The 18,529-nt window shown below is 44.4% G+C and overlaps 1 protein-coding gene across 5 annotated transcripts in view; it reads left to right on the forward strand.

Annotated features, from left to right (window-relative positions):
- Positions 1-723: 723 nt before the first annotated feature.
- The window catches only part of tp63 (tumor protein p63), a 50,279-nt gene continuing 32,473 nt past the window's right edge, over positions 724-18,529 (forward strand). For 2 of the 5 annotated variants that reach the window (XM_061826369.1, XM_061826370.1), the window contains exons 1-2: positions 3,658-3,782; positions 5,100-5,211. In XM_061826369.1, coding sequence (XP_061682353.1) covers positions 3,772-3,782; positions 5,100-5,211 — 123 coding nt within the window. In that variant the 5' untranslated portion in view covers positions 3,658-3,771. Of the gene's footprint in view, positions 881-3,657; positions 3,783-5,099; positions 5,212-16,067; positions 16,197-18,529 lie in introns of those variants that run through there. The other 3 variants (XM_061826367.1, XM_061826368.1, XM_061826366.1) reach the window with 2 other exon arrangements.

Genomic DNA, 18,529 nt, shown 5'->3' on the forward strand with positions numbered 1-18,529 from the left:
CCAGCTGCCAACGGGCAGGAGGCGGGGAACACCCAGAACTGGTTGCCAGCCACTCGCAGGGCAACGCTGTCAAATGTTAGCTGATAAATACTTGCACATAAACAACGCAGTTGCAAAAAAATAAAATATGACTCATCTAGAGGCTTTTTGTGACAGGGTTTCCATGCAGTATTATCTGTTATTGTAGCAGAAATGAAAAAGCAAAAAAGAAAAAAAAAAACAATTGCACGATAGAAGATGGACGCACGAACGTTCCGGAAGGCTCTTCTGTTCAAATTGTCGCTTGTAAATTATCACTTGTTCTTGCTTTCACGAGGAAAGTTTGCGTTTTGTCCATTTTTGAGAAAAGTGATATTATGAGTGCTATTTTTCATTATTACAGTATGAGCGTTGGGGAGGGCAGGGGCGGTAGGAGTCAGAGGAACAAAAATTACTTTTAAAAAGTCATTCTTCATAAAAGAAACGTTAGTATTGTGTGATGGAATAAAAGAACGACACAGGCAGGAAAAACGGGGGAAAAAATCACGAGAATAAAGATGGAACTTTTATTCTTGCAAATCTGCAGTTAGTTTGTGTGAGTCGTCGCAAAGACTTTTATAAGATCTGACTGTGATTTGTGATTGGATGGGTGAGTCTGCAGGGGGCGGGGCAAGTGGAAGGAGGAAGAAGAGCTCAAAAAGGAGGTTCTTTTCTTTTTTTCCAAGATGTCTGAAGTCGTTGACAGCTGACATGAAGCGTTTAATCCGTTTGTCAGCTAGCGTTAGCCGAAAGCTAACGTAGGCCGTTCGTCGGCCATCTGTTTTTGTATATTGGAGGATAGACGTGCTCATTTTTTTCGTTAAATATATCCCCACGTTTGAAGCGCTCCTAGTTTTGAAAGGTCCGTGTTGTTAATGCCAAAACACCCGACTGGCAATTAATCAGCTTCGAGCTACAATCGCCGTTGCGCGGTGGTTCTGGTGCTGCTAGCGGTTCGTCTTTGCATTCCACACCTGAAGCGAGGATTTGACTCTAGACTGTTTCACTTGTGCGGCAGGAGTCAGCGGATAAGTGCGGGAGAAACTCTGCGGCTTTCTTTTGTTTGGCCGTCGTGTTGTCCTTTTTGAGGGTGGCTTTGGGGTGGGGTAAGTTTTTGGGCTGACATCTTTGAACAAGTGATTAATAAGGACACTGGAGAAGCCGGCAGAACTCTGTTTGTTGTGATTGCATTTTCATCGCAGACAATGGCCCGACCCTGTTTTTAGAGTTGACCTCTGAACCCCCCCCCCCCCCAACCGTCCCCCGTCTGGGGGTCTTTAAGTGGAGGCCGGACAGCCTCCGCCTCGGGCCGGCTGGGGAAACGGGACACCCGCACCCAGACAAACAAAAGACAGCCGTCACTTGACTCCCTCTACCTGTTTCAAACACCCGAAAATCACCCTAATTCTGGTCATTAGGGGGAGACTTTGCTCCCAAATTTGGCTTTGGGATTTTTTGGGAAAACTCGGACCCCGTAGCCATTTTTACTCGGCAACATGAAATTTGGTAGGAATGTTTATCATAAGTTGACCCCCCCAAAAAAGTCGCAAAAAGTAATGCCCGAAAGGTTTTGTGAAATCTGCCATTTTAGTTTGAATTGGTCATTTTCGAAACCATTTGCTCACGACGACCCGTAGAACCATATACCCTAAAATAAGTAAAATATATTCATTCAGGTTCGAGGCCAATTTTACTTAGCGACAAGGAATGAGGTAGGCACATTTATCATGAGTAAAACGTAGATTAAAGTTTCAAGAAGTTGTATCCAAAAAGAAACGGACACTATCCTGGATTGCGCTTGGTGAAACTATGCCAGGAGATTGGTTCGGCCTAAACTTGGTTATTTTGTGAGGGACGTCTGCGCTGGTGTGGGCGACTTCACAGCCGACTTCAATCCTGTCCAATCAAAGCAGCTCATCTCATTCCCTTTAAATGCACCAAGCTAGTGGCGCACAGATAGTTTTTTGACATGGCGGAAGAAAAAACATTTACAGTTTTTTGATCGGTTTTAGTGGTTCGTCAAAGACAGACTCCTCCGAGAGAGATCGGTACACAATTTGTGCCAAATCTACTTAATTGCACATGAATTAATCATATTTTTAACTGGTCAATCCAGATCCAAAAGAGAGACGGTTAAGATTTTTCTAGATATCCCTTGGGCGAATTGTACGCGATGGACTTTGACCTGGCAAAGGTCAGCAGGTTCAACCACACCGAAAAGACTCCCAGTCGTCCCCCTCGGACTCCACCTCACCGTCCTCCATCATTGCTTCACTTTTGTTTTGTTGCCCGAGTTTTGCGTCATAGTTTTTGGGCTTGATTAGCACAAAGTGCATTCATCTCATTTTTTTTTTTTTTTTTTTTTTAAATTTAATTCTTAAAGTGATCCCAGTTTCCACTCCGGTCTTTTTACTAATGCTCCAGCTCCCTGCCATATGGATGGGTTAAAAGGCTTTAAAAATTATGTATTTTTTAAAAATCTGTTTTTAAGTTCCGTTTTCTTAACTGTTTTTACATACCAGTAGTTTGTATTTATTTTAGTTTTAATCATATTTACAATTTATTTTTGGCAATTTACATTTATTTACCTACATACATTAAATTTGACAAATTTACAATTCATATTTACATACTCCATCCCCAAATGCATCATATATTAAATGTTCCATATTTAATTCTTTGTTTTTTGAACTTTTATTTTTGTATTGTGACTTTGCTGTAGTTTCCCTTTTTAATCATCTTATTTCCTCATTTTTATGTGCATTGGATAATAATATTTTATGCTTTTATTTGATCAATATATTGTTTTTATTTTTATTACATTTATTTTTTTTAACATTGCTGTCTTTTTCCTTTTTATTACATTCATTTCATTATTTTAAGTTATGATGTAATGGTATTTCATTGCTAGTTTTATTAAATTAGCAATTGATTTGTAGATTTTCTTCATTTTCCTAGACATTTTTAATTCATATTTTTTACAAAATGCATTTGTAATTTAATTGAATCTTTTATTTGTTTTTTTTTAAATTAGAAATTATGTTTTTAAATATTTGGGGGGGGAATTGTATTTAAAAATATGTATTTTGGTGGGGCACCGGTCAAATCAAAATCCAAGAGATCCACGTCACACTTTTTTTTTTGTTTGTTTTTTTAAATAATGTTTTTATTTTTTACTCTGCACACGGCATAATATCTATTTGGCGTTATCTGCATGTGTTTTGTTGACACCGGCAGGGGAAATTCCAGCGGCCCTTGAAATAGTTTACGCTCGGCTTTGCCCGTCCATCTGTACTCATAGCGCGAGTCAGAGCGGTGGGGGTGGCGGTGCTGTTTGGTGTCTGGTGTTTGTCGCTGGAGGTGGCGGTGGCGGTGGCGGTGGGGGGAATTCCGCACGTCTCTGGGGAGGGATGCGAGCGCGCGCCACTTGAGCGTCGACAATGGCGGCGTGAGCCGTGAAGCGGGTGTCGCCTTTCAGCCCCCCGAGATCCCCTTTACGCGCGCGGCAAATATTCACAATGGCCGAGCGGCCGCCCGGGTGGCATCCCGGAAGTGTCCTTTTATTTTGAAATCCGACACGTCTGACTGCAGGTGATTTTTTTTTTTTTTTTTTTTTTGCTTGATGGTTGCGTCTGGTATTCCAACAGGCTCAGGGAGCGCAGGGAAGGCCCCTTTCTCGCCGCCTCCTCCCACGGCCCGACAGCGCCCACCGCCGAGATCTTCAGCCAGGACGTCTTCAACCAGCTCTTTGACATGTTGGACCAGTGAGTGCAACCGACCTCTAATTACGGTTTTATTACAACCTGTATCAAAATTTCACACGGTGGACACTGCAAACCAACTGCATACCTCGCATATTCGTGGTTCACGATTCATAATTTCACTAATTCGTGCTGTTTGTGCTCTATCTCAAGATGGCCCCAAACCTAGTTCAGTCATTGGTCTCAAGGAAGTGATACATCTCGACTCAGAGACAAGCTTCGTATGTCATGCGGGAGTCAAATTTAGCCTGGGTTGTTAGTGGAAATTACAGAATGTCTTGACTACGTAGTGGATCCATGTAAACACAATTAAAAAAATATATATATCAAATTATCCGGCAAATTTATTGGTGTTGTAAGTTGTCTTTGAAAAAAATGTTTACAACTTGTGGGATCATACTTGGTGGTCTATTTATGGCTTCAATTATTCATATTGATTTTTAGTGGGGCATGTGCTTTAGTAGTAAAAGATGGTGACTACTCTAAAAGGTACTTTTATTTTTTTACTACTACTGCAGCCAGGACTCAAACAATTAATTTTCCTATTTTTATCTCACTTGTCCACATTTTAATTATTTCAAAATGATTTTTTTAATTTAGAATTTATACATGAAAAGAGTATTATTAAAATAAAAGAGTAATATTCTTGTAATTTTGTTTTCCACATTTTATTTTATTCTTTAGTCATTTTATTTACTGATTATTTTAATTACATTTTATTTCAAAGAAATGTTGCCCTTTTATATTTCTAGTTTGTATTTCATTTTTATTTAATTGTATTTTTTGTATTATTTCATTGTTTAATTTTGCTATTCATTTTATTTTTATTCTAGTTCAGTCTTTCTTATTTTTTTGAGTAGCAATAGTCTGTGAAAATTCAAAACCAGGGGCGGAGCTAAGTGGCGCCCCCTCCTAACCCCGTCAAAGAAAATTTTTGACCACCCCACCGAAGAATTTCTGGCTGCGGTCCTGTTCTGAAGAAACGTTGAAAAGCAGCCACTTGTAGGACTTTGCTAGCTTACGGTCAATTCCATTTCCTGTTCGATGGTCTTCGTCACACACTCCCTTCTTGACATCGATCGTACTCTTTTATGGCAAAATCTTACCAAAAAAAAAAAAAAAAAAAAAAAAAAAGTCATCATTTAAACTTTTACATCTATAAATCTGGACACTTTACAAATAAATTTAGCAATTCAGCAATTTGTTGTTCCCACGTACCGCAGTACCGAAAGATGGAACGCTTTGTCATTTCATTCTCTGTCTCCTGCTTCCTCCCCCTCCTCTTCTTCTTCTTCTTCTTCTTCTTCTTCTGCACGCCAGCTCGTCCATACATTCAGTGTTCGGCGAGGGTCCCCCTGACGTCCCGGCGGGGAACACAATCCAGATCAGCATGGACTGCATTACCATGCACGAACCCGACGACGCCTACGCCGTGAGTAAATCTCGCTTTGTCGTCACGGATTTAAAAAAAAAAAAACAAATCCACAATCTTGCGTTTGATCTCATTGCCTAAAAAAAATGTATTCATATTTTTTTGCCCCAGCGAGTCAGAATCTTGCTAGCGTCCCCTCGTTTGTCATCCAAGGTTAAAATTCGGTTGCAGTTAGGACGGAAGTTTGAAAGGCAATTTTTCGAAAGACGCCCAGAAATGGTGAAATATGACCACTTTTCAGACCAAAATGGCCGACTCCTTGTTCGTCCTCAGGTTTTGCTTCTTCGGGTTTTTGTTTTTTATTTTTACGACGTCAAATGAATTTCATGCTGATAGGCGAAATCGGCCGTCGGGCCAGAATTTTCGGCGGTTATTCGTTTCCGCCTCATTGCGAGAAAATCCCGTCCGTGGGCAATGAGGGAAATATCGGTGTCCAAAATGCGGCTCCCGAGCGCTTCGCTCGCCTCGAGTCAATCTAGTTTGTTCGTTTCTTAAATGGATGTTTGTTATTTTTTTGCGGTGAAGAGCTACAAGAACTCTTACTGGGATGTGGAACTGCGACATAAACATTTGAGGACGGCGGGTTTTCCTGAGTCAGCAGCTATGTAAAACCTTGCTATTTCCGACAACGAGTTTCGAGATTGCTGTGCGTGAAATGAAATGACCCACAGGTGACTTTCGCTTTAAGTGGACGGGACTTCCGGGGCTGGCGCTCGTCAAGTCGTACGACGCTCTCCCCGCGACTTTGGAATTTCCCCGGGACGCCGCCTTTGATGCGGAGCGGCTTCGCGAGTCGCGTTATCTGCAGATGTTTTTGTCTGCGGGGGCGAGCTGATGGGTATCTCCGAGGTGCACTTTGACCCCTGCGGACTCCCCGAGGGTGCTAGCGCTGATAGCAGGGTCGGGGCCATCTTTTACGTTGCCGTTGATGCGCTTTGAAAACGTTCCTTTCCCTTTTCAAACACACAACGGTCGAGATGCTTTTAGCGTCATCGGACTGCAGCGCCATGCGCCGCCCACACGCAGTGGCAAATGTTTCACAAATAAGAGTCCACAATTCAAAGTAAGAGGCGGTTCCAATTTGATTCCAACGGAACTTTCCGATGGCGATCTTAAGCTCCGCCCCCTTCGCCATGTCCCACCAGCTCCCAAAATGGCGATCGAACAGAACATGTTTGAAGTTCATTCTCTACCGCGTATTCCAGATAATATTGCGGTATGTTTTTTTTTGCCAAATGCGTCAGACTTCTCCAAGAGAGTTCCACAGAGAGGTCGCAACTATTTCACCCAAGGATACGTACGCGGGATTAAGATTTTGGACGGCGCAGGACGCAATGTCAGAGTTACGGCCAAACGTTGGCGATCGATGCAAAAAAAGTTTGACGCCTCACAAACTTCTTATTGAAATCCAATAGGATGAAATAGTGGAATCGTACTGCGCGTGTAAAGCAGGGTGAGTACTTTTTACTTGGAAAGATCACGAGTAATATCACCGTAGTCTTGAGAAGTGAGTTAGGTTCAATTTTCTACAAGTGCATTTAAAAGATGGTGATTAACTCAGTCTGTACCGTCGTCACCAGATGAAAAAAATTGAACTAATTTTTCTGGAGATATAAAGTGTGAAAGAAAAATTGACTATCATCGGAACTACAAATTTCCACAAGCCTTAATCCATCGTAGACACGTCGTCAAATGGCTTTGGAAAACAAATCAAGCGTGTCCCTTATATCTTTCATCAGAATTGCACCTTCCACAAGCGCACCCGACGACCATTTTCTTCGGAACGTTAACTTTTCCAAGCGCCCGCTACTGACAACCAGCATTGCTCGTGGGACAATACGGCGAGATGGGCGTGTCAAGCCAGGAGTTAAGACAACGCGGCTATCTGATTGGCTGTTATTGTACGAGTGACTGACCATTGCACAAATCCATCTAAGGAGACCCGGAGATGGTCCAATTGTCCCTAAAATGGTTGGTTCGGGCCAAGATGGCAGACTTCCTGTGTCTTTTCCGACATGGGTCCTTGAGACTTTTTCTCGGCGTCTACCAAGTTTCACACAGTTTAGAGAAACTGACTTTGAGGGCTGAATTTTCCAAATTGTGGAGTTCGTTTTTCACGTTTAATGACGAGTCGGCAAACTTTGTTGTCATTCTCTGCCCGAATTGTTTAAATGAAACCCGAAACCGGTCAAATTGATCCTAAAATGGCCGCTTCGAACCCTGTACATTTTCAGCTGTGGCTCATTGAGACTTTTTGTAAGTTTATTCGTGATAAATTTGGCTCCCGAATTGCACGTTGCCAAATAAAACAAACGTTGACGGTGGAATTTCCAAACTTGTGTCGCGATCAGAGTTAATTGAGTCATCAAACTCGAGAGATGCGATCCGTCACAATTTCTGTCATCTTTGAAGCACCCCGAGACGTGGCCAATTTGATTTTTTGGGTGATACATTTTTTTTTTTTTTTCTTCTTCCTTTTGTTTAAGCTATTCGGCTTTTCTGGCCACGACACTCAGGAAATCCCAAAAGTTGACCCCTCGTTTTGGGACGCCCGCAGGCCGGGAAACGTCGCAAATATAAATTTGGTTTGCGGAGCTGAGTGACGTTGCCTCCCTCAAGGTGGGGGTGGGGGGTTGGGAGGCGGGGGTTGTGGTCTCCGGATGATTGATTGCCCTGACCTGACAACCCCCGCCCCCGTTCCACCCCATCCCCCTTCCACCGCCACCACTTCCAAACCATATTTTGTCATATGAAAGCAATAAGATGAATTGAAATTATTACTCAACATTTGCATTACTTTTGAATCGCTTTCGTCTTTAAAAAAAAAAAAAATCCCAGACTACTAAAATATAATTGGAGATATGTTTTTTTTAACAAGAAAAACATCACACTAATAGCAAATGTTATAAAAGCATCAAGTAATTACATTATTATATAGGTTTTTCTTCAATGGAAATTGTGCTCGTCCTTCTGTGTGTGGATTTTGGCCACCCGGGCGCAGTAATGTACCGACGTGTACATGATCGCTACACATGAAGCCGGTCAAACCTCCTGAGTAATACTAGTTCTTCGCAGAGGATAAAGAATATATGCTTGTGAGAATTGTTACATTTTCTGTCCACATACATTTTGTTGTTCAATGGCAATTTAATTTTTTTTGTTAGCATTAAGCTAAACCAAATTTAGGCAAAGCTACATTGAATTGCTACATTGTTTAAAATATGTGACATGCGACTACAGTAAAGGTTCGGTTCTTGAACATCCCCGTTTTCAAACAAATCGGTTTTCGAATGAAACATTTTGAGAATTTTTCTGCGTCTGTTTTCGAACGAAAATCGGTACTCGAACGCCCCCGACAAAACCCGGAAATGATATTGCGCGCGACCAGACCAGCTGATCCACAACGCGCTTTGTTGTGAATTCCCACGCCGCCGAAAAAACCTGGAAATTACATAATGCGCGCGGCGCAAGCAGCTGACCCACCCACGATGCGTTTTGTTGTCTATTCGAACGCACCCCCCCCCCAAAAAAAAAAAACGGAAATGACATAATGTGCGCGGCACAACCAGCACACTTTTGTTATTCTGTATAACGCAGCCTCTGTACACAGCCGTGTCCTGGTAGTGACTGTTGTTTTCCTTATTATCTTAACTTATCTTATCTTAACCCCCCAATCATGGCTCCAAAGAAAGCAAGTTGCTTATTTGAAGTGATTCTGCACTTTTGTTAATAAAAAAGGTTTACAAGGCCGGGGGCCGAGTCGCTACAGGTACGCCAATGCGCTCCCAGCCTAGCGTATTACTAAAGCATACATTTTAAGCAAAAAAAAATGTATATTTCTTCAATTATTTTATTATATAAAGTATTTAAACTATACATGTATTTCAACTGTGCAGTTTATTATCAGGAAAAGCTAAAAAAAAAAATGCTTTAGAAAGCCCCATTTTTTAGGCTTACAACGCATTATTTCTTCTTCCATTCATTGTAATGGGAAACATAGATTCGGTTTTCGAACAAATCACTTCTCGAACCGTTTTCTGGAACGGATTGTGGTCGAGAACCGAGGCATCGCTGTATCTTTCTTTTGTTTGTTTTTTTTTTTTTTTTTTTTGATAGTAAACTTTGCTCTGAAGCTCTTTGAAGCTTCTTTTTTTAAAAAAATATTTTAATATTTGCCGAACTCCGCTGCTTGTTTTGAAGTCAGGTCGAGTCACTCTCGAATCTCAAAGCGTGACTGTCCAAATAATCCATAAAGAAATGAAATGGCGAAAAGCCATTGTAATGATGACGGTGGCCCCCCCGCCGCCCCCCTGTGCCCCAGCACCAAACGCCCACTTCCCCCCCTCCCCCCCCCAAACCTCCTTGAGGTGTGCCTCCGTCGAGTCATTAAATGTCAACTCAGTGTTTAGTGCCCCCGAGGAGCTTATTTGTATGGTGGAGGGTTTTATGTTTAATCTGAAATTCCTCTCCCCCCCCCCTGGCCCCCCCCCAACACACACACACTTGTACCTGCAGGGCGACAATTTAACACAAGCGCTCCCGTCTCTCATCGATCTGTGTGGGTGTCTCCCCAACCACCCACACTCCCCCACCCCCCACCCCCCTTCACCTCCCACCCGCGTAAGAGTGTAGTGATGTTGTGCTGGTGGGGGGGGGGGGGGCAACCAGAGAGTAGAATAACACGCAGGAATGTAGCGGTCGCAGAAACGTTATATCCTGCCTCTCAAACAGCTGATTTTACGCACTGAGAACGCGCGGATCAGCTGTGTGTTGAATCGCCGGGCTATCGGGGGCGAAAAAGGGGGCGCGGAGTGGGGGGTGGGGGGGGGGTCACCCCGTCACCTGTTTACGTTGGCGCTTCCTGTCTGTTCCCCGGGTAAAAGTCGGTCCGTAAACAAGCACGCGGTCGCGCGTTCCAATTTTGCCTCTCATAATCAACGCGAGCGTTTCTCTCGCTAGTTCTTCGCGATAAACGGAACCTCGCACAATAAGGGGGAGGGGGGGGGGGAACAATTTCAAAATAATTCACCGGTGGAGGTGCTGCTGTTTTGCTCAGCGACTGGGCTCAACAAATGGTTTCAGCACATTTGTGCGTTCACGACAGAACTGAGAAGATTTCACATTCTTTCTGCAAGAAAGATGTCTTCAAAGCAGGTGGGGGGCGGCATGTGTGTGCAGGGGGGGGGGGGGGGGGACACCTGATACTAGACTAATGTGGCTGACTTAAGCGACGGGTCACTTTAAGGAGGTTTTAAAAAAAGCCTCTTTTCGGTCTCATCCTTCTGTTTGGCGCTCAGTCGTCAGCCGGCTCGCCTGCCGCGTTTTCGCTTTTTGTATCGTGTACCGTATGTCGTTACATATTTAAACCACGATGACGTACGTCCCGCCGTTGTCCAATGCGAAGCATGAAAGTAAGTTGTAGATTTAGCCATCCGTCCATTTTCTTAGCTGCTTATCCTCACGAGGGGCCGCGGGGGAGTGCTGGAGCCTATCCCGGCAGGAGGCGGAGGCGGGGGGGGTACACCCTGAACTGGTCGCCAGATATTGAGACAAACAGCCACACTCACAATCACACCTAGGGGCAATTTAGAGCGACCGATTAATGTTGCATGTTTTTGGGATGCGGGTTGGAAACCGAAGTGCCCACCCGGAGAAAAGCCACGCAGGCACGGGGAGAACATGCAAACTCCACACAGGCGGGGCTGGGATTGAACCCGCGACCGTGAGAACTGTGAGGCCAACGCTTTGCCAGCTGATCCACCGTGCCGCCTTGTAGATTTAGTTATTACCAAAGTTAGTTATGTAGTTTGTTACTCCTAAAATATAGTAATTTTTTTTCTTCTTCTTCTGGTCGGGTTGTGGTTTTCATGTGGGGGGGGGGGGATAACGCTTCTCATATTTTTTTTAATCACAAATATTAGAAATGGCGGGATTTCGTTGAACAGCAATGATGCTGCATTCGAGAGCGACAGAAAGTAGGAGATGTCCAAACTCTGACTTACATATGTTCTCATTGAAAGGTTGTATGGCTGACTTAAAAAAACATGTATAATGGTAATATTACCGTTTATTAATAAAATTTGAAAATGTATATGGAATTATACAGATAAATAAATATACAATTTAAATGTCAATATCCTTGACTCTCTTACAAAGTATCTTTAAAATAATAATAAGCCGAATAATATTGATATTAAGATGAAGATGATGTTTATTAAAGCATTTTGTCCTTATAGTAATACGATAAACACGTACAAATGTAGAGCAAAAAAGATACATTACATTAAATAAATATTCCTCATTCATTAGATACAAAAATGATATATATTTTTAAAAAAATTAAAAATATGATTGGGTCCTTTGTAAGTTGCAATATTTGAAGAATAAAAGCAATTATATGTATATATATATATATATTTCTTTGAATAAAAGGACATTATTTGGATGCTTTGAAAGTTATGATCATTAAATAAATCAAACAGATAGCAAAACAGTCCGAGTAACATAACCAACATATTTAAAATAAAATAAAGAATCCATCCTTGGTCCCTGGAATCATAGGATAGTAGTACATACACAAATACAAATAAAAATATACAAATGTCCTTGGTTATTAATATAAGTTAAATAAAAACATGTGTGTGTCTTTGGGGAAAAGTTTAAATATAGTTAATATTCTACATTTAATAAAAATACCCCCCAAACATTTTGTGTAATTACACACTATAAAATATGAGGGAGGAAAATATAAGTATCCTCAGGTCCCTTGGGAAAAAAAAAAGGATGATTATAAAAAAAAAAAAAAAAAATCGAATACATATACTTCTAACATCGCAGTGGGATATTCCATGTGACCTTTCTGGGGAGGGGTGACCCGCTGCGTCTCCAATGGGCCGCCCCGCCCTGCGTTGCACGGCCCGAGGTGAGGTGGGGGGCCGCCCCCCCCCCAGCGGATCAACACTTTCAAGTGTCCTGCGGTCTCGCGAAACGGGGGGATCACGAGCCCACCTAAACAAACTTCTAATTACGTTACAACAACACTCGGCGCACTGGCCACAAGCCTCAAACTTTGTTGGGATGAAATATTTGAACGTTAAAATTAGCGGAAGTGGAAATTTTTGGAAGTCAACAACGTTGCTACGTTGGCAGGTGGTTGCGAAATTGATAAGCATGCAGAGTTTTGTCTTGTGGATTGGGAACAAAAATCGGTTTATCGAGATACAATTCAGGAAAGGGATGAAAATTGCAAAACAAATATTCAGATTTAGACGAAAAATAAGTACATTTTAAAATAATACCATAAAATACCGTATTATTATGGAATCCATCAGAAGTGAATTCTATCGTGATCATAAATAGCTTTGGAACTGATTTGTATTTGATTGCAATAAAAGTGAATCATATCAAATCACAAAGTGAATCATTTTGAAGTTACGATAAATTTGGACTGAATCCTCTTATAATTAGTTCAAATCATATCATCATTAGTCCGAACGGTGTCATAACTGGAGTGGATCATTGTCGGGAATCATATTTGGCGGAGCTCATAAAGTAAATCATTGATTCTTTTTGCAGTATGAATCCCATAATCGTTGGAGTGAGTTTTTTCCTAATTTCCGAAATCATCTCAGAATTGGAGAAAAATATATCATAATTGGCATGAATTAAATCATAATTGGAGCGACTAGTTTTGCAAGTCCACTGAATCTTACGATCTGATCATATCTGATGATCCCATCGTTAAATGGAATCATTTACATCGCAATCATCTTTAATTATATTGTATCGTAAATAGAGTGAATCGTATCATAAATGGCGGAAATTTTATCGTAACCAGAATGCTTTGTATTGTTGTCGAATCGCTTTTGTGCCGTCTAACGAGCTCGTAATATCGCCGAGCCGCTGCTTGCTTGTTCCCAAAACAAATCAACAGCGGTCGTTAGTGATGATACAATACAGTACGAGGCTTTTGGCGCTGGGGGGCGGGGAGGGAGGGAGGGGGGGGGCGTTCTCGTCCTTCTCGTGTTGCTTCGGGGGGGCGGGGGGGGGGGGTCATTTGTAAGCTAACAAAGCCGGCGGCCGCAGTTCCGAACCAGTCAAGACCCTCAATTGCCCTTATTTTGCGATTGATCGGAACGCGCTTGGTTTTGCTGGATTACGTTTTGAGAACATTCTGTTGAAATGTGAGCAGTTTGTTTTACTGGTTTAGTATTTCGTCAACTTTTTTCGATAACATTTTCTAAAATCTAAAATAGTCCGGGTGGGTATTCAGGTTTGTCTTGGCTTGATTCCTGGGACTCCCTCACCCATACACAGAGATGCAGCTTTATGGTAGTCGGGCACCAGCGAGATGGGGACGAGGTCCACCCCCCCCCCCCCCTCATCCCCCTGTGGGTCCTTCGCCTCTGGTGGTGCCTGTTCCTGCTCACGAGAGGCACTTATCGTGGGCTCCATTTTGGCGGACTTTGGCCTTTTTCAAGTGCCAGCTGACTGATGAGTTGGGCCCCGTTAGCGGGTGAGGCCCCCATGCTCTTCAGGGGTGGTGGAGATGGTGGTACCAATTGGATGGGGGCCACACCCCTCTCTTTAGGACCAGTCGGGGTGCTTCAGTTGGGCTCGGGGATTGCCTTGGATCCTTGGCAGTGAGTGGTATCCCCCTGCTGGGTCCCCCTGCGATACAGGCTCGCTGACTTTCCTTGACTTGCGGGTGGAGGGGGGCTGGGGGCCACTCCCCTCTCTTCGGTGTGGTTGGGTGCTTCGGTTGGGCTCGGAGACTGGCCCGGATCCTTGGCAGTGGGTGGTATCCCCCTGGCTAGGTCCCGCACGAAACAGGCTCGCCTACTTCGGGTGGAGGGGGTTGGGGGCCACGCCCCTCACTTCGGACTGGTTGGGGTGCTTCGGTTGGGCTCGGAGACTGCCCCGGATCCTTGGCAGTGGGTGGTATCCCCCTGGCTGGGTCCCCCTGCGATACAGGCTCGCTGACTTTCCCTTGACTTGCGGGTGGAGGGGGGCTGGGGGCCACTCCCCTCTCTTCGGTGTGGTTGGGGTGCTTCGGTTGGGCTCGGAGACTGCCCCGGATCCTTGGCAGTGGGTGGTATCCCCCTGGCTAGGTCCCGCACGAAACAGGCTCGCCTACTTCGGGTGGAGGGGGTTGGGGGCCACGCCCCTCACTTCGGACTGGTTGGGGTGCTTCGGTTGGGCTCGGAGACTGCCCCGGATCCTTGGCAGTGGGTGGTATCCCCCTGCTGGGTCCCCCTGCGATACAGGCTCGCTGACTTTCCCTGACTTGCGGGTGGAGGGGGCTGGGGGCCACTCCCCTCTCTTCGGTGTGGTTGGGGTGCTTCGGTTGGGCTCGGAGACTGCCCCGGATCCTTGGCAGTGGGTGGTATCCCCCTGGCTAGGTCCCGCACGAAACAGGCTCGCCTACTTCGGGTGGAGGGGGTTGGGGGCCACGCCCCTCACTTCGGACTGGTTGGGGTGCTTCGGTTGGGCTCGGAGACTGCCCCGGATCCTTGGCAGTGGGTGGTATCCCCCTGGCTGGCTCCCCCTGCGATACAGGCTCGCTGACTTTCCCTTGACTTGCGGGTGGAGGGGGGCTGGGGGCCACTCCCCTCTCTTCGGTGTGGTTGGGGTGCTTCGGTTGGGCTCGGAGACTGCCCCGGATCCTTGGCAGTGGGTGTATCCCCCTGGCTAGGTCCCGCACGAAACAGGCTCGCCTACTTCGGGTGGAGGGGGTTGGGGGCCACGCCCCTCACTTCGGACTGGTTGGGGTGCTTCGGTTGGGCTCGGAGACTGCCCCGGATCCTTGGCAGTGGGTGGTATCCCCCTGGCTGGCTCCCCCTGCGATACAGGCTCGCTGACTTTCCCTTGACTTGCGGGTGGAGGGGGGCTGGGGGCCACTCCCCTCTCTTCGGTGTGGTTGGGGTGCTTCGGTTGGGCTCGGAGACTGCCCCGGATCCTTGGCAGTGGGTGGTATCCCCCTGGCTGGGTCCCGCACTAAACAGGCTCGCCTACTTCGGGTGGAGGGGGTCGGGGGCCTTGCCCTTCTCTTTGGGACTGCTCGTTGTGCATTGGTCGGGTTCGGGGACTCCCCTGGGTCCTTGGCAGCGGGTGGTATCCCCCTGCCTGGGTCCCCCATGAAACAGGCTCGCTGACTTAATGCGAGTGGAGGGGGCTGGGTGCTGGGGGCTCGCCCCACCTTTCCTCACTGTGCCAGCTCAGCAACTTCGTGTACCAGTTGACAAACATACGTCATCTGGTGTCCATTCTGAGCTTTGGGTTTTTCTTGCAGCTCCTTGAGAGTGCGTTCATTCTGTTTGTCCCATTCCGCAAGTCACATCAGCGACTGCGCCTCCCTTTTCCCACATGTGAGGGCATGACACCACCTTGATTTCTCCATTTTTTTTTTTTTTAAATTTTTTTCTGCTTCAATCAAGCAGCGGTGACCCTGAAAGCTCGCTCGTAACTGCAGCGCTCTTGAATTGGAGTCGAAGTACTCCTACCTGTAAACTCTGATGTGAAAACTTCAAATTCAGTTTTCCGTCTCTTCCATTGGGACAAAAATACTGGAGGAGATCCTGAAGAAGTAAGTCGCTGCCTCTTCTTCCCGCGGTGGGCGGGGACTCAGGTAGCTCGCAGGTAGACTTTACACCCCCTCCCTCCTTGAACCCCCGCACCCCCACCACCGCCGCCACCTTCAAGGTATATAAGATCCCTCCCATGGATTCCGTAGGAGCTTCTTCTTCTTCTTCTTGTTCTTCGCCTTCCTCCTGTCGCCCGCCAACGTGGCTAACTAAGCATCCCCTCCGCCCCGCCCCCCCTCCTCCAACCACCGCAACCGATCCCGCGTCCTTTGCGCCCCGCTTCGAGGAGAGATTTTTCAGGGGGGAATCCTGGAGCCGGTGGAGCAAACAGCAGCCGCCCTGCTCAATCTCAGCGCCAACATGTTGTACCTGGAGACGGGCACCAGTACGCCCTACAGCGAGGTAGGCTTTCATTTAAATGGGGGGTTGGGGGGGCAAAATTTTGGATTTATCGGGATTGAAGTGTTGTTGTTTTTTTTTTGTTTTTTGTTTTGTTTGTGTAATTGTCGTTGGATTTCCTGGATAAAAATTGTAAAGGAATCAAGAGCGTTAGCATCTGTGGAATGTAAACAGCTGGATGTGCGGGCAAACTGCCGCGTGTTGAAATTTCAAGTCTTTTTAGGATGTTTTTGGTGGAATATTGGATGAAATATTAAGGGGAAAATATTGTTGATCACGTGCATGATGCTTTTGGTTCTGGAGGAACAATATTTTGGATGAAAAAATTGTGGGAAGACGTCAAAGCGATTGCTGATCGTTTACAACATGTGTTTAAAAACTACTTTTAAAAGTTTTTAATAGGGGAAAAAACACTTTTTAATTCATCTTCACTTGGATAATAATGTCCTAATTTTACATTCATTTTTTTAATCATCATTAAGACTTTTTTTTGGGGGGGAAATTCAAAATATTTACGGAATCTTTTTTTTTTTCTCCTGTCGGAATCCGCGAGATTCAACCCTGCAGTTAAGCTCTTGTGTGATTTCAATGCCATTTCGATTTCTTTGGGCGACACAAACTAATTTTTACAAAAGAAAAATCTGGGAAAAATGTTTGAAAAATTTATTATAATTTTGCTAAGGTGTCAAATTTGATCTTAATAGCTTCTGTTGGACTCTACGTGGCTGTCATTTTTCTTTCTTTTCTTTGTATTTATTCAGACAATTTTTTTACTTAATTTTGATTTCTTTGGGCAGGTGAACCACACCTTAAAAAACACAACTTGGTTATTTTTCCGACAAGTTTACCTTTCGAGGTTTTCTTTTTAATTTGTTTTTTTGTGGGAGGGAACCTGTTTAAAAAAATAATAATAAGATATTTATAGTTATTGCAAAGCTATTATTTTGCTGTATTTTTGCTCAAACTTGATCCGTATATGTAATTTTGATTTCTTTGGGCATCATGAGCCAAACTGAAAAACAACTTTGGGGATTTATTTCAACAAATTTGCCATCTGAGGATCTTAAAAAGTGCCGAAAAGTTATGTTTATTTTAATGTTATTTTTTTTTACCTTTGTAGCCTAGCTACTAAGCCTAGCTTAGCTCGTGAATGTTGCATACAAGATAAACTTGAATGTCATTTTAAATTTTATTTGACCAAATAAATTTAACATTAACCAAATCTTGAAAACAAAAACAACTTTTGGTGTTTATTTGTACGTTAGCAGCTTCCGTTTTACTCTGCTTTTCTTTCAAATCTGTCATTTCAAAAGTCATTTCTGGCGTTTTGATTTCTTTGAGCAACACGCTGATAAACCAACCAAAAAAAATGCAGTTTCATTCTCCCCCCCCCCCCCCCCCGACGATGTTTTCCGTTTATTTTCACATAAGTCGCTTCTGTTGGACTCTCAATCTGAGTTTGTGTTTGTCATCTGCATTTTGTATGTAATTTGATTACTTTTGCGGGTTTTTTTTTTTTTTTTTTTTTTTTTTTGTGTGTCAACATTTTATTGAGGGTGTTTTTCGATGTTCTTTGCTGTTTTCCGGAGCTTCCTGTGCGGGGAAGGTTGTAATTTTCCTCGGCGTGCAGCACGCCTGCTTGCGCGCTTTTAGTGGTCCAAAAGTGAAACTGGGCCAGACTTGCTGACTGTGGAAAGCCGACCGGTGTCGGTTGGCGCCGCAAGTGAAGCGCTGTGATTCTTGTCTGTTGTGATTTTGACAGTCGCTTGAGTTGCTTTGAAGGCGTTTCCTCCGTTTTTGTTTTTTTTTTTTAAAGCGCAATGGTTTGTCCCGCATCAGCCGGTCCTTTTGTTCCAAGCGAGAGGCCCGGTCGGGTTGCCCGGGTTCGGATGATGACAGGGTCGGGCGGCATTCTACATTTTTGCACTTTTTCTGCAGTTGGAAGGGGAAAATGTCCAACTTGATAGTTTTTCACAAGGTTCTCAATGCAACCGGCTAATTGTGGATGTTTATTCATCCATCCGTTTTCTTTGCCGCTTATCCTCACGAGGGTCATAAGGAGTGCTGGAGCCTATCCCAGCTGTCACAATCCACAACAATTTTTTTGTTTAAAAAAATAATTTTCACCAGAGCCACAATCAGCTTTTCACACATCATGGTATATTTTTAAATATTTACTATTTTTATGTTTAGTGACTGTCCTATACATTCCTTTGCTGGATCATCCACCCACCCATCATTTTTTTTCTTTGCTGCTTATCCTCACGAGGGTCGCAGGGAGCGCTGGAGCCTATCCCAACTGTCAACGGGCAGGAGGCGGGTGGGGTACACCCTGA

The sequence above is a fragment of the Syngnathoides biaculeatus genome, chromosome 7, assembly GCF_019802595.1.
Source record: "Syngnathoides biaculeatus isolate LvHL_M chromosome 7, ASM1980259v1, whole genome shotgun sequence".
Taxonomy (NCBI): domain Eukaryota; kingdom Metazoa; phylum Chordata; class Actinopteri; order Syngnathiformes; family Syngnathidae; genus Syngnathoides; species Syngnathoides biaculeatus.